This window comes from Nesoenas mayeri (assembly GCF_963082525.1).
Source record: "Nesoenas mayeri genome assembly, chromosome: 29".
In the NCBI taxonomy this organism is placed as follows: Eukaryota; Metazoa; Chordata; class Aves; order Columbiformes; family Columbidae; genus Nesoenas; species Nesoenas mayeri.
Genome location: NC_137561.1, coordinates 2,069,255 through 2,093,540, shown reverse-complemented (window position 1 = coordinate 2,093,540; position 24,286 = coordinate 2,069,255). Strand labels below are relative to the sequence as shown.

Sequence of the window (24,286 nt, the reverse complement as noted above, 5' to 3'; positions counted from 1 at the left end):
TGCTCCCTGGCAAGGCTGCCATGAGAGAGCTGTTTTCCCCTCCATCCACGCACAGGAACTGTCCCTGCAGCTCCAAAAAGCCTTTGCAGGAAGGACATAGTGAAAAACAAGTCACTAAAGAGCCCTTTACTCTGTTTAGAGACAAGGAGAGCACTGCTGCTCATTTAAGCAGCCAACATTATAGAAGAAAATCCAGCATTGAAAGGGGATGACAACAATATCACAATTAAAAAACAAGCAACAACAGGAGAAAATTCAGTTGACAGGCTGGGCTTGTAATTAGCTACATTAAAACTCCTGTATAGAAGAAGATGGCCAGTTCATTGCTTCAGAAAACAGAGGGATATGAGTTTGCACAGGGCATCCTTGAGCTCCTGGTTCCTCATGCTGTAGATGAGGGGGTTCACTGCTGGAGGCACCACCGAGTACAGAACAGACACCACCAGGTCCAGGGATGGGGAGGAGACGGATGAGGGTTTCATGTAGGCAAACATGGCAGTGCTGACAAACAGGGAGACCACGACCAGGTGAGGGAGGCAGGTGGAAAAGGCTTTGTGCCGTCCCTGCTCAGAGGGGATCCTCAGCACGGCCCTGAAGATCTGCACATACGACACCACAATGAACACAAAACATCCCCCCCCCAAAAAAGCACTAAACATGAGAAGTCCAAGTTCCCTGAGGTAGGAGTGTGAGCAGGAGAGCTTGAGGATCTGGGGGGTTTGACAGAAGAACTGTCCCAGGGCATTGCCCTTGCACAGGGGCAGTGAAAATGTATTGGCCGTGTGCAGCAGAGCGTGGAGAAACCCAGTGGCCCAGGCAGCTGCTGCCATGTGGACACAAGCTCTGCTGCCCAGGAGGGTCCCGTAGTGCAGGGGTTTGCAGATGGCAACGTAGCGGTCGTACGACATGATGGTAAGGAGATAAAACTCTGCTGAAATTAAAAAGACAAACAGAAAGAGTTGTGTAGCACACCCTTCATAGGATATGGCTCTGGTATCCCACAGAGAGTTTGCCATGGATTTGGGGACAATGGTGGAGATGCAGCCCAGGTCGAGGAGGGCGAGGTTGAGCAGGAAGAAGTACATGGGGGTGTGGAGGTGCTGGTCCCAGGCTATGGTGGTAATAATGAGGCCGTTGGAGGTGATGTGATTGAAATGGTTTCAACCCAAATCAGAGAATCATAGAATCATTGATGCTAAAAATGACCATTAAGAACATGGAGTCCAACCGTAAATCAAACACTGCCCATTCTACCACTAAACCATATCCCTAATCGCCACATCTCCACGTCTTTTAAACACGTCTAGCAATGGAAGCTCCAATCCTGAGCTGGCAGGACACCATTGGCTGCAGTTGGACATAAGATACTGGTCATGGCTGTGAGTTCAGCCCTGGCTGGCAGAATGTCTCACACCCTCACTGAGGAGGGCAGGGGGCTGGGAGATGGGAGCACGTTTCAGTTTCCAGATCCCAGCACAGAGCCCAAACCATCCTGCCCTTGGACTCTGGATCCCATTTCCTGAGATGCAAAGCTGGTGGCCTTCTGAGGATAATCGTGTTAAAAGGCACGAAAAGTCCTTCAAGTGTTTGTGTAATTTGTCTAGGAAAGTCAGTTTTTAAAGAAAAATAAAAGTTTAACATGCTTACATATAAATATCTGTAAAATAGTACTCTGCATCAGTGGTAGCCCCTCTGGCAATGACAATTAAATAGGTATTTGCACTATAAGGCTCCATACCCCATCCACAAGCACACATCTAAGTGGTTCAGGTGAAGGGTGGTCTGGCAAACGTCACCCTTTGTGTCCCCAGGTGATGGACACTGCTCATGTGCCTCTGCAGAGAGTGGCAGGAGCTGGATCCCCTTCTCGGGACAGACTCCTTCCAGGAGAGACACAGACACAGGGGGAACTCATCGGGGCTTTACGGCATTTCACTGGGCATCAGTTTTGACATATTGGGTGCTGTCCTGTGACTGCCCTTTCTGCACAAATGATCATACAAACACAACCATTTAGTGAGACATGGTCATAAAGGGCTGTTATGGACAAGAAAGCTCACCATGAACTCTGCAGAGAGCGAGGAAGTTCATAATAAGCACCAGGAAGAACCAAGAAGCTCGAGGCCTCTTCTGAAGAGCGGGAGGCCTGAGCAGCCGTGATTGGCCATTGTAGGTGTGGGAGAGGGTCAGGGCATGTCAGGGAGAAGCAATGAGATGGCTGATGGCTTCAGTGAACCCTTCCAGCCATGTCTGAGCCCAGCAATGGAAAGCAGTTGATGTCTGCAGGTGGAGGAGGAACAGGAGGAAGATTTTCCTGGGAATATGGAAGGAAGAAAGGCCTCTCTGGGCTAATCATGTATGGCAGTGCCATTTGCATGCTGTGGGCATGGCTGTGCCTGGGAGATGGGGAACGGCTGCTGCTGGGGTGGCTGTGCTCAGTCATGGCCCATGAGCTGACCCTGCTCTGCTCCTCTCTTACACTGCCCGCACTTGGATGGTCCTCAGGAATCATCCATGAGCCTGGTGGATCCATGAGCCGCTTGGACTGATGGGTATGGATCCAAATAGGGGATTCGAGCAAGTTTGGGACTGGTACATTAAGGTGACTGGTCACCATTGCCAGGTGAATGAAAGAAGCAGGATGAGTATGAGGAGCTCACAGGCATTTCCAGCTCCACAGAAAACCAGAGCCTTGCAGTTACAGCAACAGCACTTGACATAAACACCACCCCCAAAACACAAAACACTCACACTGACCACAGGAAAAGCCTTGGAAAACCTTGGAAAGATCTCCCAGGTCCCAGGGGTCAGGGCTCAGCCATTCTGGTGATGAACAAGCATCAAGGGCTGACATGGCATCAGAGCCACCTCCACATGGCCCTCACCACCTGGAACCAGTGTCTCCAAGTCTTTCCTTCACCAGCCTCCAGGGACAGGGACCTGCACTGGTTGTTTCCTTCACAGCTGTGTCAGTGATGGCCCTTCATGGGGTCCCAAACACCCTCAGAAACTTGGGGTTTGTTTCTGCCTTTCACTTAATTGGAGGTTTGTTCATTCTCTCAGTATCTGCAGTTCAGGTTCATGGCACCAGAGGGCTCATTAACATCGGAAATGCTCTTACAAGCCAATGCTCTGTGCATCATTTTCCTAAAGGCTTCAAGTCTGATGTGGATGATTAGAGAGATTTCAGGGGTAGCCAAACAGAGACCATTTCCATAATAAATAGCAATAAAGCCAAATTTCTTCTATTCCCTTCCCTGCTCGCCCTTCCCTTCCTTTCCAGAACAGGTGGTCTCAGAGGACTCCAGTTCATATTGATACTGAGCGTCTTCTGGTAAAGTCTGAATATGTCAGAAAAGTGGGTGCCTAAATCAGCACATGAATGAGAAGATAGTCCAGGACAGCTCAAGAGGAGTCACACTCCTCTGGACCAAGAGGTGGGTGTTCCTGGCAATCTCAGGTGCCACAGCACAGCGATACTTGTGTTCAGGAGCTGGTCAAGTGACCCATCTCCTGTTCTGTAACGGTGTCTGAGTTTGCTCAGCTCACCCCTGACTTGAGCTCCATCCACTGCTGGGTGTTCTCCAGACTCCTACCTTCAGCAACAAGTCCCCAGAGACCTTGCTGGTGAAGATGGACGCAAAGAAGCCATGAAGTATCTCAGTCCTGTCTGATTCTACACTTACAAAGTTCAGCAGCAGGCCTGTGTTCACCATGTCTACTATTTTACTGTAAGGCTCTTCTTGCTGCCCTCAGCCTCCTCTGCAGGTATCAAGTCCAGATCAGGTTTGGCATTGTCCCCACATCCATGGACAAGGTTTCTAAATTCCTCCTTTGCAGCTTCCCCTGCTTCCACCTCCTGTGTGCTGCCTTTGTGCCCTGGAGCTCCATCGGTTCAGACAAACACCCTAATGAGATAAATGCATCATTTCACGGGTTCTCGGATAGATCATTCCTGTGCTTGAAGCAGCCTGTCCTGTAGGGCTGATCAGATTTCCTGAGCTCCTTTACTCTTCAGATCTGCTGCCCATGGAACCACCTGAATCACCCACCCAGTTTGACAAAGTAGCAGCTCTGCTGCTGGCCTTCCTCCCTCCCCTCTGGTGCCTGGGACCCCACTGTGTCCTGGTCACAACAGACAAGGTGGACACTGATGTTCACATCCCTCACCAGGGTTTCCTTGTTTCCCAGTTCCAGATCCAGGTGAGCATCACTCTCATTGGCCCACGATGCAGACATGTTAAGCAGTTGGCCCAAGATCCTCTGGACTGTTGGCACTTGCCAGTTTGTCAGGCCAGTGAATATCAGAGCAATTACAGTTCCACATAGGAACCTGCTCATTGACTGGAGACTTACTCCTTGAGCTGCTGACAGAAGATCTTGTCCATTTCTTCTACACGATCATGTGGTTTGTAACACCCAACACATTGTCACTCTCTATTGGGTTTACATGACAAAGTCTTGGAACTGGGAGTGAGTGTGGGTGTGCTACAGTTGTCACCTCTCTGAGAAGACAACAGGAGTTTGACCAATGTCAGACAGAGCCGATTTCAGCTGCTCCAAGATGGACCCACTCCTTGCCCAATCTGAGCCACTCAGTGATGCTGGCAGCACCTCTGGGATATTGTATTTGAGAAAGGGTAAAAAACGCTGCACAACAGCAGGTGGGAGAGAGGAGGGAGGAGATGGGAGAGAAAAGCACTGCAGACACCAAGGTCATATCCCATAGGACCCAAGCAGGTCCCTCCGCAGGCCAAATCCTGCTCTCCTGAAATCCTGCTCTTGGCCTTGTTCTCATCTCCCAGGAGCCTCAGCTCCACTTTCCCATCCCTGACTGTTCCATCCTGACCAACTCTTTCTGGTTTGTAAGAGTGAAATCCAACAGGGCACCTCACCCCACTGCCTCCTCAGTCACCCGTGTCAGGAAGATGTTGTCAATGAGCTCCAAACCCTCCTGGATGGCCGGTACCTTGTAGATATTGGGATATCTCAGGTCTGCCACGACGATACAGCCCTGGAAACATGAGGCTTCTTTCATTTGTCTGAAGGAGACCTCATCTCATTCCTCTTCCTTACCAGTGAGTCTGTAGCTGGTGTCCAGTCACCACAACATTGCCCATGTTGTTCTGCCCCCTCATGCTGACTCCTCAACATTCAGCTGACATTGTTTGTCCCCAGGAAGAGCTCCACACATTCCTGCTGCTCTCCCACATGAACAGGAACTCTCTCTTTGACTCCAGACCTCTAGCATTATGAGTACCAGACACCCACGACCCCACTGTTTCCCCAGGAGATGATATTTATAGTGTCCTGTAACGCCTCATGTTATGTTGGGAGAGACACCCTCATCAGGATAAGCCATCTGCATGCAAACTTTAATAGCTGAGCAAATAGAGCTTCAGGCAAGGGAGAGTTCAGACCGTGTGAATATCTGGTGTTCACCCATCAGAAATGTCTGAATTGTGACAAGATGAAATGAGGAGTTCTCAGTGACCCTGAGGAGAAGGGCCTGGGCACTACAAGGTCCCCACACCAGCCCGTGGTGCACGCTCACCATGAACAAGGCAGCTGCACACGGGGCTGCATGAGGAGGAGCGTGGGGACCCAGTCACCTGCAGTTCTCATCCCATTCGGTTCAGCACTGGTGTGACCCACACACACGGGTGTGTGCCAGTGTGCGACTTCCCAGTCTGGAGAAGCAGGGAGGAACTGGAGAGTGCAGGGCTGTGCCAAGGCAGGTTCAGCACCTTGTGCACATGGTATGGGGTGCTGAGGGACCTGGGCTGCTTTGGCCCAGCAGCGCTGGGGAGGCTGCAGCAGTGCAGGAGTAGCCTGAGAGTGCTTGAAGGGCGGTTTCAGAGGTGGTGGAGGTTTCTGCATAGTGGGAAAGAGCATGAGAAAGAAATAATGGCCCAAAGAGCAGCTGGGGAGGTCCAGGCTGGACATGAGCAGAAAGGAATGTGATGGAAGGGCAGTGGTGTGGTGGAGCAGGTCAGCAGAGGGAGTCTGCATCAGCCCAAGGCTTTGTGCTTCAAGGAGCAGCTGGGGAGGATGGAGAGATCTCAGCAAAGGAAGGAAGATGCTCAGACAAGAGCAAGGTGGGGCAGCAGGGGGGATGTCTGCAGCCTGCAGGGACAGAGGTGCAGGGGATGCCACAGCACAGGACAGGCTGTCGTGGAGATGATCACGGGATGGAAAGAGGCTGAAAGCCCCACCAGACATGAGCTCCTTCTCCCCTTGGCTGTGGCTGTTGTCTGCACCTCTGATGCCTGTGAGCAGACACCTTGTCCTTGCAGCACAGGGGCCTCATGGCCTCCTTGTCCCCAGCCAGGAACCTGGGAGGGGTGGGACTATAGTCCTGCCCTTGGCCTTGCATAGCCCCACATCACACGGTCCCAGGAAGGGCCCTGGGCAACGTGGGAGGGACAGGATCTGACTTCCCATGCTACGAGGTCAAGGCTTGGCTTCTGGTTAAAGAAACACATCCAGGTTTCCTCAGCATCAGAGACATCTTTACTTTGCTTTTCCTGACCTCCAGTTTTCTTCTCTAACCAAACCTGGATATTGTTTCTCAGTAGGTTCCCTCAGTGGGGCCCATTAACTGTACAAGAAACTTTGGAGTTTGAATCTAACTTTGACTTCTTGAGAAGTTTCTTCAGCTTCCCCTCAGGGTCTGAGGTCCATGGACTCAGCACCAAACCCACCAGAGGGGTCATTAAAGCGCCCTGGGCTGCTCCTGTGCTGCTGAGCTGGGCTGGGCTCCTGGGACACAGGGAGCTCATGGCAGCGGCAGCGCTGCAGAGAGACAGCTCTGCCCAGGAGCAGTTCCTCTGCACACGCAGCAGGGCTGAGGGCTCTGCCTGGGGATCTCAGCAGACGAGCAAGGCAGAGAGAGATTAAAGGTGCTCAGGACTGGAGGGTGACTGAGAGCTCACTGGAGGAGAAACCTTTGCAGCCCTTGCCATGGTAAGTCTCTGGTGCAGGGCAGTGCAGCTGTAGCTCCTGGAGGCATCTCCTGAAACTGGCACAGGCACAGCTTGTGGGATCTGTAAGGACGGGGCTCTTGTCAGGCCATGTTGAACAGCTGTGAAGCTGGGTGAGCACCCAGGGGTGCCCAGGGCTGTCCTGCAGAGCAGGGTCCCTGCACCCCAGGACTGTGCCGGGCAGGGACTCTGCCGCCTGCCAGGGTCAACGCTCAGCCTGCCCGGGAGATCCCATGGCAGCAGCTGTGGGGGGAAGGAGCGACCCCCGGCAGGGCAGGCAGGGAGCTTGTGGGGTTGAAGGGGGCTGTGTGGGTCAGGGCTGCTCAGAGCTCCAGATCCCCCCACAGACATGGCACAGGGTCCTTCTGAACAACGACACCAATACAGGAACAGCTGTAAGGGAAGGAGTCTGTGCTTTCAGTTTTCCACTCTTGCTCGTCTGGGTGTGCAGTGGAGATGGGGATTTATTTCTCTCTTTGGAGAAGACACTGAGACCCCAGTTCTCTTTAGGACGTGTCTGAGCTGCTCCTGAGCCTCTGCACACACAGAGCTGCCCCTGGGCAGTGCCAGGAGGTGTGAGCAGGACAGAGCTGAGCACACAGCGGGTGGGACGGGGTCTGTGACACTGACAGGGAGCAGACCCAGGGACAGACACACAGCTGCAGGCAGCACTGACATGGGCAGGGAGAGGGAGACCAGAAATGCTGGGGAGGGGATTTAGGACTCCCTTCCATCACCTGCAGTTCAGACACATTTCCCAGTGCAACCCCTGGTCTCCTCTCCTGCCCAGCAGACCCTCTGCCCCAAAGCCATGGGGTCCAGGTCACGAGTCTCCATCTCAGCAGCTGGACCTCCAGGTGAAGGGTTCCTGAAACAAGGTACACAAATAAGGTGCTGAAAGTACTTGCTCCACAATGTCATTATGTGAGTGGCAGCAGCACAGCCGGGTCAGGAGAAGGTTCCACACCATGCCCATCTGCCTTTCTGTGCTTGGTTTATTTCTCAGGAACACTGCAGTGTTCTTTTCTGTTTCTCCACCTGTCCCTGGTGCTCTTGCCCTCTGGGTTTGGGGTGGTAGTCTGGGTCAGTTTTTGTTCTGACACCAATTTAGGGGGTTTTCACCCAGAGGTGTGTTCATAGAAATTAGATGCCCAAGCTGCATTTTAAAGTGTGATGACCTGTTTTTCTCACTTGATAGAAATAAAGAATGAGCTGAAACCTCCATCCATCGGTGAAGGGGTATTCCATGAGAAACAGCCTGTTTATTCTCCTCTAACTTGTCACTGTCCTTTCCTCCTTGCAGAGGTCCTCATGCCCACAGGCAGCCAATGTCCAATAGCAGCTCCATCACCCAGTTCCTCCTCCTGCCATTCACAGACACACGGGAGCTGCAGCTCTTGCACTTCTGGCTCTTCCTGGGCATTTACCTGGCTGCCCTCCTGGGCAACGGCCTCATCATCACCACCATAGCCTGGGACCAGCACCTCCACACCCCCATGTACTTCTTCCTGCTCAACCTCGCCCTCCTCGACCTGGGCTCCATCTCAACCGCTGTCCCCAAATCCATGGCCAACTCCCTCTGGCAGACCAGGGCCATCTCCTCTGCAGGATGTGCTGCACAGCTCTTTCTGTTTGTCTTTTGCCTTTCAGCAGAGTTTTTTCTCCTCACAGTCATGTCTTACGACCGCTACGTTGCCATCTGCAAACCCCTGCACTACGGGACCCTCCTGGGCAGCAGAGCTTGTGTCCACATGGCAGCAGCTGCCTGGGCCACTGGGTTTCTCAATGCTCTGCTGCACACGGCCAATACATTTTCACTGCTACTCTGTCAAGGTAATACCGTTGAACAGTTCTTCTGTGAACTTCCCCAGATCCTTAAGCTCTCCTGCTCAGATGCCTATCTCAGGGAATTTAAACTTCTTGTTTTCAGTACTTTTGTCATTTTGGGATGTTTCATTTTCATTGTGGTGTCCTATGTGCAGATCTTTAGGGCTGTGCTGAGGATCCCCTCTGAGCAGGGACGGCACAAAGCCTTTTCCACCTGCCTCCCTCACCTGGCCGTGGTCTCCCTGTTTGTCAGCACTGGCATGTTTGCCTACCTGAAGCCCCCCTCCATCTCTTTGCCATCCCTGGATCTAGTGGTGTCTGTTCTGTACTCATTGGTGCCTCCAACATTGAACCCCCTCATCTACAGCATGAGAAACCAGGAGCTCCAGAATGCAGTGTGGAAACTGATGCCTCGATGACTTCCAGAACCTCTAGACTGTCCGTCTGTTTCAACATATGACTCTGTCCTGGTTTTGTTAAAAACAAGTTTCTCTTTCAGTGAATTTTGCCTGTCAGCTAAAGCCTTCATATTAACTGCATTTTCCTGGAGAACCAGACACATGTTTTGGTAAAATCTAGCAATGGAATGCAAACTTATTGATAAGCACGGATGGACATCTCGCGAGAGGGGCGACGAGAAACAAGTGACCAAGAAACTGACCAACTGTGTATAACATTCCATTCACGTGAATACTTCATATAAAATGGGAGATCACGAGGATCTCGTCCCTTCTTTTCCCTTTTCCCTATGGCCGACATTAGGAGAGGACCTTGCTAGTCGTCCCTGTGAACTGAGGCCTAGTGAGAGACTGAATCCAGCTCTGGTTGGCTGTGGAGTCGAATCCAGGACTTTGGGTGCCGGCTCTGCAGTTGCTGAGACTTTCAAGATTGGTTTTGTATATTTTGTATTATTTTCTCTATTCTTACTAGTAGCATTAGTAAAACATCTTTAATTTTTCCAACTCTCTTCTCTCTGTCCTTCTTTTTTCCTCCCAATCGCCTCTCCTGAGTGGAAGGGGGAAGAGGGAGGGGCAAAAAGGGGAAAGTGGGGGGGGGAGAGGGGGTTAACAATACATCTGCCAGGGTTTTATTGTCACCCCGCAATCTTAACCCTCGACAGACTCATAATGTAACTCATTACAGGTCCATCCTTTCTCATTAGTTTGTTGCTGTTGTCGTCATTTTTATGTTTGTGTTGTCTTTTGTTCTGTCTTTTTTTTTTTTTTAACTTTAATAATTTTATCTACAAAGGAATGTGGACAGCCCATTTCAACTTCATTATCTACTTTACTAGTGTGACCCTGTAACTATGTGAACATGGAGCTCTACTCTATTTTTAGTTAAAAAAAAAAAATAAATGTACCTGCAATGACTTGTTTTTCTGACTGATACCCAAGTATCTACAAAAGAACCAAAACTCCTTCTTTGCAAGTTCCCTACCAAGTGCAAGGGGAAAAGAGGGACCTAAAACCTTCCATGGCAAAAATGCAATGGAGCAGTCGTGGAGGTGCCCTCCTACTAGGAATGGGGAATGTTCCCATCCCTTAGGAAATCCTTCTCTCCCTCATGACCTGCATGGTTTTTTCGTTTGGGAACACCCTCATTATTGTGCAGGTGATGGCAAAACAGCATTTTCACATCCCCATGGACTTCTTCTTGGGACATTTGTTCTCCCTGGAGACTTTCTGCATATCCACTCCCCTATCCCAGCTGATGGGCAGCGTTGTGGCTGGGGACAGCACCATCCCTGCTCATCACTGCGTTAGTGCTGTTTCCTGCACCTTGTCCTTGTACAGAGCGCTCACTACTGGTGACCACATCCTGTGATCAGTACTGGGCTGTGTGTCATCCCCTGCCCTGTACAAGACTCATGACCTGGGACGTCTGTCTCCCATGGGCAGACACACTAGGGGCTCCTCCGTCATCTACAGGAATCGTTTCAGTTGTGTCCTGGGTACAGTTCTGTGGTCCCAGCAGAGTTGACCACTTCTGTGATTTACCACATTGCTGGAGCTCTCACGCAGTGACACGGTGACACTCAGGCTCTCTCTTTTCCTGACCTGCTTTTTAGATCACATTCTCCTCTTCCTGTTCACAAGGTTATCCTCTGTGTGTATCAGATCTCCGTGGGTAGGCAGAAGACCTTTACCACCTCTTCCTCTCTCCTCACCAGGGCTGCTGTTTTCTACAACACCCTAATTCTTGTCTCTGTGATACCCACAACAGCCCTCTTTAATAGTTTAACAAAGCCCATCCTCATGCTCCTTTTCAATCCCCCCATCTACAGCCTGAGGACCAGAAAGTTTGCAGAGAGGGAGACACTTAAAAAATGCTCAGGAAAGCTGTGAGTGGCACAGAGGCCCCATTGGAGTCATGGGCACAGAGGAAGAATTCACTTCTGATTCTCTTCCAAACAGCGCCTGATGGGCTAGACAGGTGTTCACTGTGCCCCTGCCACTCCCCTGGAACTGTGAGATATGGAGAAAGCTTTTGGTGTATGAAGGGCCAGAGAGGTGCCATTAGAGCTGGCTGCAGTCACTGTGAGATCTCTCTCAAACATCTTGGAAAATCCAGAGAGATCAGGGAGACTGCAAGATCCTCGGAAAAGGCAAATAACAAACCCAGCTTCCAGAAGGACAAGAAAGAAGACTGGGACTATTACCTGTAGATCAGCTTCACCTCAGTCCCTGGGGAGGTGATGAGGCAAATGCTCTTGCAACCATCTCCAGGCCATTGAAGGACAAGAAAGGGATGGCTGAAACTGCATGAGATGAGAAAGAAGGGTATGTTGTGTACCTGGACTTTTGCCAGTCCTTGAATGTGGTATCCCGAAGTCTTAGCAGGTTTCTGATGTCTGAATGGAAGATCTGGATGATGCGGTGGATGGGAAGTTGGCTGGCTGATCAGGAACAAATGCCATCAGCGGTACTGATGGAGCCAGATACTATCAGCATCCCTCAGTGACCACAACAATTTCGCAGAAATGGCTTAAGAGCCTAGCATTCTGGAAATTAAGACATTTTCAGCTATTACTTAGAGATGTTTGTTTGTTTGTTTGTTTGCTTGTTTCTTTGTTTCTTTGTTTGTTTCTTAGTTTGTTTCTTCTGCATAGGTTTATATAAAATTTACATTTTAGGCTTGATTCGGTTGTCCTCACAGAGGTCTCCACTGCCTCCAAGATACTCTGGGGTAACTGAGGCACCCAGGAGGGAAAGATAAGCCAGGATCTCTTCTGGTTCATGCGCTGGTTTGCAGGCACAGTACCTCTGGGGTGGTGCGGGGCTTGACCTTCCTCCAGGGCTGCTGGGTGGGCTGTGAAGAGGCCTCTCCAGCACAGAACTACAACGAGTCCCTTTGGGTGCTGGCTGAGAGGTCACTTCTGACTGGTCAGCACAGGGGACAGCGACACTCTGAGGTCATGAAGGTCATCAGAAAGCTTCCTCCAACAAGATGACACATGTAGAGAGGTCAGGGGGAACCTGTGCAAGAGAGATGTGAGATGTGGGGGAAGGGAGAGAGACTTTGCCAAAAAAGATGAAAGAAAAGGTAAAATGGGTTTTGGTGATGTTCTTGTGAAAACATTTCTGTTTAGTCCCGTGTCGTGGTTTAGCCCGAGCTGGCAGTCACAACCACGATAGCTGCTCACTCACTCCCACCCCCCACCCCAAAATTGGGGGAGAGAATCGAAAGAGAAGGGAGAAACTCCTGGATTGAGATAAACACAGTTTAATAAAATAGCAAAATAATACTAATATACCACCATGGCTAATAACACATATAAAATGGAAAATGGAATATAAAATAAGATACTCAATGCAATTCCTCACCAAGCAGCCGGTCCAAGAAAGAGAGAGAGCAGCCTGGTTCTGAACACCTGATCCCCGGAGAAGAGGGAAAAGTGCAGAAAGGCCCAGAGGTCATTGCAAAATGGTAAAATGGCAAAAGGTCAAAGCAAAACAAACTCCCAAATGGAACTCCACCGAAACACAGTAGAACTGAAACAGGGCTCAATCTCTGCATCCAGAAAACCCTGCCCTCCTTCAGCATGAAGCCTGATGCTGATGTCATGGAATATTCTCATTGGTCAGTCTGGCTGTCAGTCAAGCTCTGTCCCATCCATGCCTTCCTTCCCAGCTGCTTCGCACCTGTGGGCACGGAGCTCAGAAAGACCTTGGCTCCCAGACAGCAACTAAGATAATAGGCTCTTGTATTCTCTTTGTTCCACTTAAAACCACTGGAAAGTTACTTGGAGAAAAACATTCTCTGTCCCGAGGTGTTATCTGATTTTTCCCAAACTAAATCCAAACAATGACCATGTAGCTGCAAAAAAGTTTCTAACTGCATGAAGAAAATTAATTCAGTTTCAGTCAAATCAACGCAATGAGATTTGAGCAAACTTTTCTAGAGGAAAATGTGGGTCGGGGGGCTGGAACTAGATGATCTTTAAGGTCTCTTCCAACTCAAACCATTCTGTGATTCTAAGGGAAGAGGGAGATGTGTTTCCTTATCCTCTCCACAAGATAGAATACCTACCCGAACACAGTAAAGACATCAATACCAGAGCAAAGACCGTAGACTTTGTTTGTATTAACATGTTCCCAAACTCAGCAAAATCAGGAGATAAGTGGCACAGACAGAAAACTCAGTGACCTGCGCAGACACTCTCCACCAAATAGCTACTATAACTGTAGCACCGTTAATACAAAACTGCCATGTCTCATGCCCCACGTTGGGCACAAAAAGGAACGTAGTGGGTTAACCTGGCTGCCACATTTTAGTTTCCACCAAACCACACAATCACTCCCCTGCTCGAGAGGACACGGGGAAGAAAAACTCATGGTTTGAGATAAAGGCAGTTTAATAAAGAAAAGCACAGATTGCCTGTGGAAGCAAAAGGATTTATTCTCTTTGCCATCAGCAGGTGATGTCCAACCCTTTCCTGGGAAACTGGGCATCAGTTCATGTAGCAGTTACCCCTGCACACCTCAGCCCTTCTCATGGCTTTTATTGCTGAGCATCACAAGAGGACAAGCAAGCTCCAGCTGGTCTGACTGTACTGACTGACTTCCTTGGTCATGGGGAACCTGAGGACATTCCCTGCTGTCATCAGGGGAAGACTCAGAGGGGAAGACACCACAACACCATTCGGGTTTCCACTCTCCTGAATGGGAGTTCAGGAGGTCTCAGGTCTGACCTCCTCCTCACAGCACGTTCAGCTGTGGAGTGAGACCACGTTGCTCAAGGCTCCCATGTGGGAGCTGGAAAACATCCAAGGACAGAGACAGCACAACAAAGCTGGGGAAGCTGCTCCAATGCTTTGATGCCTTCACTGAGAAGGATATTTTCCTTATCTGCATCCTGAACCTTCCTCATTTCAACATCTGATTGTTGTCTGTTATCCTCCTGCCGAGCATGGCCATGACAAGACTGACTCCACCTTCTGGAAAAACCTCCCCGCACGGACAGAGAGGCTGTTACAAGATGCCCAAAGCCTTCTCTTCTCCAGGCTGAACAAAGGCCCTTTGCCTCAGTTTCTCCTCCCAGCAAGTGTCCCAGTCCCTGAGCATCTTAGCAGCCCTCCACTGACCTCTCTCCCAGTTATCAACACCTTCAGGGGTTAGTCTATGCCAAGTGCAGGACCTGCCGTTTGCCCTTCCCTGTCGTGATGTTCCTGACAGGACAGCCCTCTTGCCTATGAGGTTTCCCAATTTAGCATCATCAACAAATGTGGTGAGAGTTGTCTCCTCAAGGTCACAGATTATCAAAGTATTAAACTGCCCAGGTCTCAGTAGAGTCCCCTGTGCTGCCCCACAAGCCCCCAGCAAGTCCCAGTGGTCTCGAGGTTGGGCATGAGACCCCTTCACCACTGCTCTGTCAGCCTCATATCCAATTGGTGTTCACCCATCTGTTTGTCAACCCATCCGACTGTAATGGCCTACCTCGGGTACAAGAACAGTGAGGGACAGCATGCCAAGAGCCTTGCTGAAGCTGAGGTGAATGACATCCACTGTTCTCCCCTCACACAGAAATGCAGTTACTTCATCATGAAGGCAATCAAGTTTGTGAGACATTAATTACCCTTGCTAAGTCCATGCTGATGGCTCTCGGACACATTTTTCTCTAGTAGGTGCCCAGAAATGTCACCCAAGAGGACTCATTGGACAGGTCACTCCTCACCAAAGTGTTCTTGTGCAGCTTGTGGTTCCCTGGCTGGCACTTTTGGCTGCAACATTGGGTTTTTCTCACTCACAAGAGACCTCTACCAATCCTGTGACCTTTCAAAAGGGATGTTCCAAAGATGTGTTGATCTCCTGCAACATCCTTGTCACTGTTCTGCCTGTTATATGGTGTATTTAATTTCTGTGATCTTTCACCTATTTTCACCTGTCCTGATATAATGACTGTTTCTAAAGTCCCATTTTCAGTTGCAGACTCTCTACACAAAGGCCCTTTTCATTATTCTCCAGTTTTCTTTTTCTCTTATTCTTTATTCGTTCAGATTGCTCTCAACTTGCCAGCTGCTGTTTTGAACTTCAGGTAGTTAAATGTTTGCCTGTTTTGCAGTAGTCTAATTGTCTTCTTAGTCAACTCTTTAATTATGTTTGTATCTTTATTCTTTTATCTGCTTACCTAAAACATTTCTCCTAAGATTATCCCTTGTTGAAAGACAACCTCATTAGAGGCAGCTTGTACTTAACTTATGGTGGAGGAGTGTGTTTTATTATTTTTGAAGCTTAATTGTGCTTCACTTTTCTTTGTTTGTAATTAGGAAAAATGATTTGGTGCCTCTGTGCAGCCAGCTTTCTAGGAAGAGCATTTGGGAGATGGTACAAAGGAGCTGTAACATCCAGCTGCAGAGAAATGTGGACAAATCTGATGTAATGAAAAGTGAGAACAAGTCCCAGGGGGCAACGAGAGAAAGGGTAAGGTTGGGCAGGTGAGGAGGAGCGTTGTCCATACCATGTTGGACCTCAGGGGACAGCTTTTCCTACCTGTCCAGACCTACTGAGGAGACATTCTGGATCATTATCAACCAGAGAATGCTACTATCACCTCTTCACTGAACTGAAAAGGAACATAATATGCCCTTCAAAATACAGAATAATTTCTGCTAGGTGCATTTTGAAATCTTCCTTCTTTGCTACATTATGAAACAGCTCAAATTAGTCTTGAAGACTTGAAGAAAATTGCAGGAAGGGAAACAGTTCATTAATACTTTCTGTATTTTAATGAGCCCCATGGTGTATTTGGCCCTTAGTCCATGAACTACAGAAACTGAGAGGAGACTGAACAAATTGCTCAGGAGGTGGAAGTCAGAAGCGCAACTCAAAGTACCTTGAAACACTGATTGACCCCACTGAGGGTCATTATTGACAAAGCCTCTCCATGGACTCGTTAGAGAAGATAATTGAAGGTTGTGATTGCAGGTAGGAAAAGGCACTGTACAGGTCGTTCTGCTATGGAGAAAATCCTTGGTTTGTTTTACCAGCCAAAGGCCAAACCCTGACCCCAGGCCCTGGGAAGGCAGATCCCTCATGCGTGTCTCAGGCTCTTCCTGGAGCAGTGGGGTGTGAGTTTGAGCAAGGCCAAGTGTAGGAAACTGTACAGCCCCTCCCGGCTTCCCCAAAAAGGGGCAACGAGAATCAAAGTCCAGACAGAGTCTCAAAACAGAGTTTATCCTGGTAGGTGTCAGAGACAGATACAACTGCCATAGCCAGGGGGACAAAGACCTTGGTCCTGTGTGGCCTTTCAGCCTCACCAGAGCCCTTGGCCATGTCTACTTCATGTTTGCTGATACTGTCCCCTTCAGGCACCTTTGTCCATTCAGGCAGTTGACATCCATCTTGCTTTCCTACCTCGCTCTCATCCCACCATTTCCTACTTTCACTGATGTCTCTCCACCCTCTCTGCTCTTTCCTTGTAGCACAAAGCCATGGGCTGATCCAGACTCCCTCTGCGTGACCACTTGCACCACAGCACTGCCCTTGGATGGAGATGTCTTTTTCTGAACATCCAGCCTTCCAAGTTGCACTTTGTGGAGGTTTCCTTCTCTTCCTACTACCAAGCAAAGCTCCATTATCTCTGAAACCACCCTTCAAGCAGTTGCAGACTACTGCTACAGTGCCCTGAGCTTCCACTTCACCAGACTCAAGAAGCCCAGGTTTCTCAGCCTCTCTCAAAGGCCCCAAACCCTATCCTGGCAGATCTCTGGAGCTTCTCTGGTTCCTCTCCATTCCTCCAGAACAGGGAGTCCCACACCCAGACACAGTAGCCCAGATGTGGCCACCACAGCACTGATTCAAGGGGCTGAAGTTTTGAGGGGTTGAGGAGGTCATCCTTCTTCTCTACTCAGCGCTGCTACAATTTGTCTCGCTCGCTTCCCTCAGGGTTTTCTATGCCCCACCACACCCACACTTCAGACACAGCTGTCCTCCACATCTTCCAGCAGTCCTGCTTTGTCTTCTTGAGAAAAAACATATCCAAGAGACCATTCCCACTATGTTGGATCAAGGAATACCTTCTACTTTCCCTTAAACCAAAGACTTCCAGGGGCTAAACTTGTGATGCTTTCTCCAGCTGTCTAAGGGACAACTCATCCTCTCCCTAACCTTCATCAGGAGGTTCAGTGATCTTGATGACCATTGTACATGGAGAGTTAGAGGTCCACATAACAGTAAACTAGAGTAGACCCAGGGCTGTGCCCATGTCCAGCTTGGTCTTCAGTCTGTATTGTGCTGAGCACACAGTTGCAGGATAGATTGGGTTGCAACAGAGAAGTCTGCAGGAAGCTCCCACCTGCTGCCAGTGATGAGGCCAACTGCATGTCCTTATCTTTATGTAAAACTGCAGCAACAAATTCACATGTGAGGAGCCTCTTTTAGGGCCAGTAGAAATTTTTCCTTGTAAGAAAACACTGAATATGATCAGTGGAGCGAAATGGGATAACCCTTCTAGAGATGAGTTCTGCAAGACGAGCTGCACCAGCTGTCCAGGCAAAAGTAACCTCACCAGGATCTTCCAAGCCACATGCCGTTCAACTCCAGAGGCAGAACTGACCTCACAGCCACCTTCACAGTCCCATGCTGCTGGAGTAGGAGTTTCTAAGGCACAGCTGAGCTCAGCACAGCATTCTCACCTGTCTCCTCCTTTTGGTTTACAAGCTGATCAGATACAGGTCACCCCACATTCCTTTTCCCACACCCTGAGACTGCTCTGGGACCTCATGTCCTGCCCCCAAGGTGCCAAGCAGCCTAAGTCCAGGTTAGGAAAGGGACTGAAGGTGAGGGATTGAGAGCATGGAAAGGAGGGCTTTGGGTGTTAGGCTTTCAGGTTAGGGATTAGAGCTCACCTTCCAGGGTTCAGGATTAGACAAAGGTTTGCAGGAGGGTTTGGAGCTCTGCTAAGAGCGTCCAGTTAGTGTTTAGGGTATAGGCAGGCTTTGAGTGTTAGGGTTTTGTCAGGGCTGGGGTCAGGGCTAGGCTGAAGGCCAGCGTTTTCATGTGAGGGGTAAGGAAGGACAAAGGTAGAGCAAGTGTGAGAGGTTAGGGGTTTGGGCTTTGGTTTAGAGGTAAGGTTTGAGGTTAAGGGTTAGAGTAGTGGATTCATTTCAAGGTGAGGGGGAGCATTTAGGGGTAGGAAAAAGCTGAAACCTTTGCAGAAAAGAACTCAAGGCAATCACTGAAAAAGTCTTCAGTTCCAGCATGCTTAGTTTTTATGAATTTTCAGATTTTTATTATTATTGTTTTTTATTAACAACACTAAGGCCATGTACTAGCAAGTTGATCACATTCTCTTGATTTATGTGAATAATTTTAGGCTTATGAAAACAAACTTTGTTCTGTATTTAGAGTGCAACATTCTCTCTATGTACTTCTGTTTCACTGGCTTTTCTCCATCCTCTCCCTATTCTGTCTTCAAAGAGCTCTCCAAGGGAAAGATTCCTTGCATCATAGAATAACTCAGATTGGAAGAGACCTGAATGTCATCTTGTCTGACTGTGCTGCTTGAGGCAGGGTGAATTTGATGGGGTAGCTCAAGGGCTCCCCGCAGTTTGCCTTTATCCACAAGGCACCATAAAGTGAGCTCTAACCCATCATAGATAGAGATAATGAAGATGTTCACAGGTGTTGTCTCAAGTGCTGGTCACTGAGGGATGCCAACAGTGACTGCCCTCCAGGAGGAGTCCATTCCACTGATGGCATCTGGGCCTGACCATCCAGCCAAACTCCCACACACATTCTCATCTTTATTTTCCATCCAGATATCACTAATACGCCTATGGTGGACCATGTCAAAGGCCTTGTTAAAGCCCAGGTACACAACATTCCCTACTTTCCCCTCCCATGCAGGTTCTGCACTCTTTTTTGTTTCCTTCAAGTGCCTGGAGATGTCTGGAAGAGCATTTGCCCCATCACTTGCCCAGGGACTGAGGTGAAGCTGCCCAGCCTGTAACTCTACCAATCATCTTCCTTTGTAACCTACTTGAAGACAATTTTGCTATTTTATTTCTCAAAGGACCATGGAAGCTCCCTGATAGCCACAACTTTTCTGGGGTGTTTGAGAGACAGAGACACCAGCCAGCTCCACCAGCAACTCTCTGCCCCTTCCCACACCAAAGGCTTTCTCTATATCCTGTCCTTCCAGGTGAGTTTCTGGGACACAGCAAATGCCGTTCAGGTCCTCTGGACCTGTTCAGAACACAACAGCAGGTCAACAACTCTGATGGTCTCAGTGTGAACCTCAAAGCTTTCCTAACATTTTTTCTCAGTGCTCCACTTCTGCTCAGCCTTTCTGGTTCTTGGGCTGCAGGTTGAGCAGGGATGTGAGGATGGTGTAGGAAAAAGGCTTTGTCAAACTGTCTCAGGAGTGCTGTTCTGGAATCATGCAGTCAAGCATGAGGGTGCTGTAGAAAACAGTGGCACTGGTGAGGTGAGAGGGCCAGGTGGAGAAGGTCTTCTGCCTGTCTGCACTGGGGTGAAGAGCAGCAATGCATTCACAGGATGCCCATGTGAATGGGAAGAGAAAAACTGGCTCTGAAATGCTGATTATGAAAACATGAGTGCCACGGTATTACTGTAGATCTCCAGCATACATCAAGGATAGAGGGACTGATACAGGATTGATACATCAAGGACAGAGGGATAGCTTATGACAGACAAAATCTGTGTTTATGGCAGTAACTTTGGTGGGAACACAAAATATATCGTTTATGTCATGACTCACTTTGCAAATCAGCAAATGCTTGAGCAAGAATCATAGCAAGTATAAATGCAAGCCTGAGTTTGTAATAAATGTCTCTCATTGCACCTTCCTGAGTGTCCGTGCCTCATTCACTGCACCTTCACTGGCTGTTTGTTAAAACACAAAGCCATGGGCTGATCCCGACTCTGGGTGACCTCCTGCACCACAGCACTGCCCTTCCACTGACGTTTCTTCCTCCTGATATCCAGAATGCACCTCCCAAGTTGTCCTTTCCAGTTATTGTTTTTTTCCCCTCTCCGGCCTCTTCCCACAACCATGGAAAGCTCGACTATCTCAGAAACTGCTCTGCAGGCAGGGACCCCAACCCGTCAGACTTCTTGTGGTCTTTAGCCTGACCAGAGAGAAGTAGCCTCACCATGTTCTTCTAAATCCCATGACTTGCTGGCCTTTTAGCTCCTCTGACAGACACAACAATGTGCCTGATGCTGTCCCGTCATGTACTCAGGCAGAATGGACATGACAACTCGTCTCCAAACGCTCTTCCTGGGCAGGGCCTCTGGCGCACTCTGGCAGAGGTTCTTTCCCAGCCATGTTCCTGCTGCTGGCCTGTCACCTTCAGAGGCAGAACTGACCGTACAGTCCCCTTCGCAGCCACAGGCTTGTCACAGGGCAGTGATTTTGGGGGTTCTGCTTACGGCAGAACAATATTTATATTTCTTAAAGAGAAGTGCAACCTTAAAGAATTGGGCGATGGGTTTGCTCTATTATTTACTGCATGGGGGAGACACATCAAACCAAGTAACGCTTACCTTCTTTCCGGGTGCATGTATTTGTTCATGAAGCAAACCTTCAGGCGTCTTCTCTCCCTGAGGACTGTTCACTCCAGGGGCTGTGTTTGGAACCTCTGGAGGCAAACTCTCAGGCGACACGTATATCCATCAACATGCAAACGTTCAGGGTTCTTCTTCCCCTGATAACTGCTCGCTCCAGAGCCTGTACTTGGGGCTCTGAAGGCAAACTTCCAGGGGAGACCCGTAATAGCATGCAAAGTGGACTTTCAGGAAGCAAAATTTTCAGAAAAAAATATTTAAAGGAGTAAAATAACAAAAGGTCTGGTTCAAGTAGGGTACCTGCACAGAGGTCCAAACGAGCATAGAAAGCTACCAACTTTTATATCTTTACAGACCATCCAGACCAAGATTGATTCCAATGGCAAAATTTCACCACCAGGTCATGACCAGATAAAAGTACACTTGTTTTATCAAATTGATCAAATATATTTCCCACTAATGATCTGAGTGGAGAAACGTTCTTCACAGGAACTGCTTTACTTATGTTGACACCTCTTCTATGTCCTTCTCTGTCTTTTTTTCTTTTTCTCTTCCTCCATCTATTCTCTCTTCAAAAGCCTCTCCAAGGGAAAAACTCTTTGAATCACAGAGTAACTCAGGTTTGAAGAGAGCCCTGAACATCATCTTGTCTCACTCTCCTGCTCAAGGCAGAGTGAACCAGGTGAGGTTGTTCAAGGCCTTTGCCCAGCATCGTGTCATCCACAAAGGAGCTGAAAGTGCACTGCGTCACATCATACAGGGGGAGGATAAAGATGTTCAGCAGTGCTGGCCCAAGTGCTGGTCCCTGAGGGATGTCACTAGTAACTGGCTGCACCGAGGACACTGATGACACCTGAGCTTGATTGTTCAGTCAAATTCCCACCTAGCGTGCACTTCTTCAGCCCAGACAGTGCCAGTCTGGCTAGAAGGACACCAGAGGACATCGTGTGTGAAGGACTTGCAAAATTCCATGTACATAACTTGCCTGACTTTCCCCTGCTCGCTCTGGTTCAGCAATCCCTTTCTTGTCTTTCAAGTGCCTGCACATGGTTGCAGGTGATCCAACCCCTTCCCAGGGATGGAAGTGGGCTGACCAGCCTTTATTTCTCCTAATTCTTCTTTCTGCCCTTCCAGAAGAGGGTTTTGTCATCTGCCTTCTCCAAATACCTAAGAATCTCTCTGATTGCTTTGGCACTGTTAGGATCACAATACAGAATCTTAGGCAAGGGTGATGTAGCAGATGGGGGCACTTGCAATGAACCTGTCCATGGGAGCTGAGACGAATCTCACTGGGCCAGTGGGGTTTATTCCTGGAGCCACACACAGAAATGTCAGCGTTCTGTCAGGCATCCACATATGAGCTGGCCTCATGGACTCCTTACACATCCATGGATGTTCAGATGCAGTCTTTCCCATTTGCACACAGGTGCAGGAGTCACTGTGTCTCTCTGACCTCCTGCTATGAGTCCGAGAGGCTGGGAGACACTTCAGCCCTGCCATTTGTCACCCTACTCTGCACTTACATGAGATACATGAAGAACGGACACGGGATCTTCTATTCCAAGCAGCACATCCCAGTGCTACATTCAGGTGGTTCCCCAAGGGATGTTACTCTCAACATGAAATCACATCAAGACACTGTCTGTCCCACTGACCTTCATAGAACCCCAAGGAAGAGCTGATGGTGTTTCTGCTCACTGGGGTTCATCACCTCAGAAGCACTTTGTGCGTTTGTTTACATCTTGTCTACACAATGCAAACATGGACATCTGACCTACTCATTAGTTGTGCTGCCAGGGAGGGACAAAGAACCTCTTCAAGCTGAATGAGAAGCCAGTGCTGGAAATGGTGATTGTGAGAGGCTGGTCCATGATGACTGACCACCAGCAGGTTCTCTAGGGTGTACAGTGGACATGGGCACAACCACTCAGAGAGAAAATGATTTACATTACATATGCTATGCAGAAGATATGAGCAGGTTATTGCTTTGGAAAGCAGCCAGTCATCAGTTGCCACACTGAATCCTTGAGCTCCTTGTTCCTCATGCTGTAGATGAGGGGGTTCACTGCTGGAGCAACCACTGAGTACAGAACAGACACCACCAGATCCAGGGATGGGGAGGAGATGCAGGGGGGTTTCAGGTGGGAAAATATGATCGTGCTGACAAACAGGGAGACCACGGCCAGGTGAGGGAGGCAGGTGGAAAAGGCTTTGTGCCGACCCCGCTCAGAGGGGATCCTCAGCACAGCTCTGATGATCTGCACATAGGACACCACAATGAACACAAAACATGTGAAAATTAAACAGGCACTAAACACAAGAAGCCCAAGTTCCCTGAGGTAGGATTGTGAGCAGGAGAGCCTGAGGATCTGGGAGATTTCACAGAAGAACTGGCCCAGGGCATCGCCCTTGCACAGGGGCAGTGAAAATGTATTGGCCGTGTGCAGCAGAGCAGTGAGAAACCCAGCGGCCCAGGCAGCTGCTGCCATGTGGACACAAGCTCTGCTGCCCAGGAGGGTCCCGTAGTGCAGGGGTTTGCAGATGGCAATGTAGCGGTCGTACGACATGATGGTGAGGAGAGAATACTCTGCTATTATCAAGAATGCAAATGAAAAGAGCTGTGCAGCACATCCCCAAAAGGAGATGGCCCTGGTGTCCCAGAGGGAGTTGGCCATGGACTTGGGGACAGTGGTGGAGATGCAGCCCAGGTCGAGGAGGGCGAGGTTGAGCAGGAAGAAGTACATGGGGGTGTGGAGGTGCTGGTCCCAGGCTATGGTGGTGATGATGAGGCCGTTGCCCAGGAGGGCAGCCAAGTAGATGCCCAGGAAGAACCAGAAGTGCAAGAGCTGCAGCTCCCGTGTGTCTATGAACGGCAGGAGGAGGAACTGGGTGATGGAGCTGCTGTTGGACATTGGCTGCTGTGGGCATGAGGAAAGGAGGAAAAGACAGTAACACATCAGAGGACACTTCTATGAAGAAAAGAAACATGCTGTTTCTCATGGAAAATCCCTACCTGATGGAGGGATGTTTCCACTCTTTCTGTTTCTACCAACTGAAGAAAACAGTTCATCACAGTTTAAAATGGAGGTTGGGCATCTAGATACCATGAACAAACCTCTGGGTCAAAATCCCCTGGGCTGGAGTCAGAACAAAAACTGACCGACACTTGCACCCCGACCCCAGAGAGCAAGAGAACCAGGGACAGGTGGAGAAACAGGGAAGGACACTGCAGTGCTACCAGAAAATAAAGCAAGGACAGAAAGGCAGACGGGCATGCTGTGGAACCTTCTCCTTACCTGTCTGTGCTGCTGCCACTCACATAATGACACTGGAGAGCAAGTTCTTTTAGCACCTTTTTTGTGTATCCCATTGCAGGAACCCTTCACCTGGAGGTCCAGCTGCTGAGGTGGAGACTCGTGACCTGGACCCCATGGCTTTGGGGCA

General features: G+C 49.3%; 3 protein-coding genes across 3 annotated transcripts in view; 1 reads left to right on the top strand and 2 right to left on the bottom strand.

The window, feature by feature from the left end:
* LOC308050575 (olfactory receptor 14J1-like) overlaps positions 1-24,286 on the bottom strand; it is a gene marked incomplete at its 5' end in the record, with an annotated part of 296,725 nt that overhangs the window by 263,508 nt on the left and 8,931 nt on the right. The window lies entirely within an intron of this gene.
* On the bottom strand, positions 321-23,754 carry LOC308050585 (olfactory receptor 14A16-like; the record flags this gene model as incomplete). Its single annotated transcript, XM_080360748.1, has 2 exons — positions 321-973; positions 23,472-23,754. 2 exons carry the CDS (start codon positions 23,752-23,754, stop codon positions 321-323), a joined length of 936 nt encoding a protein of 311 aa, XP_080216874.1.
* Positions 8,312-9,229, top strand: LOC308050635 (olfactory receptor 14A16-like; the record flags this gene model as incomplete). Its single annotated transcript, XM_080360793.1, has 1 exon — positions 8,312-9,229. One exon carries the CDS (start codon positions 8,312-8,314, stop codon positions 9,227-9,229), a length of 918 nt encoding a protein of 305 aa, XP_080216919.1.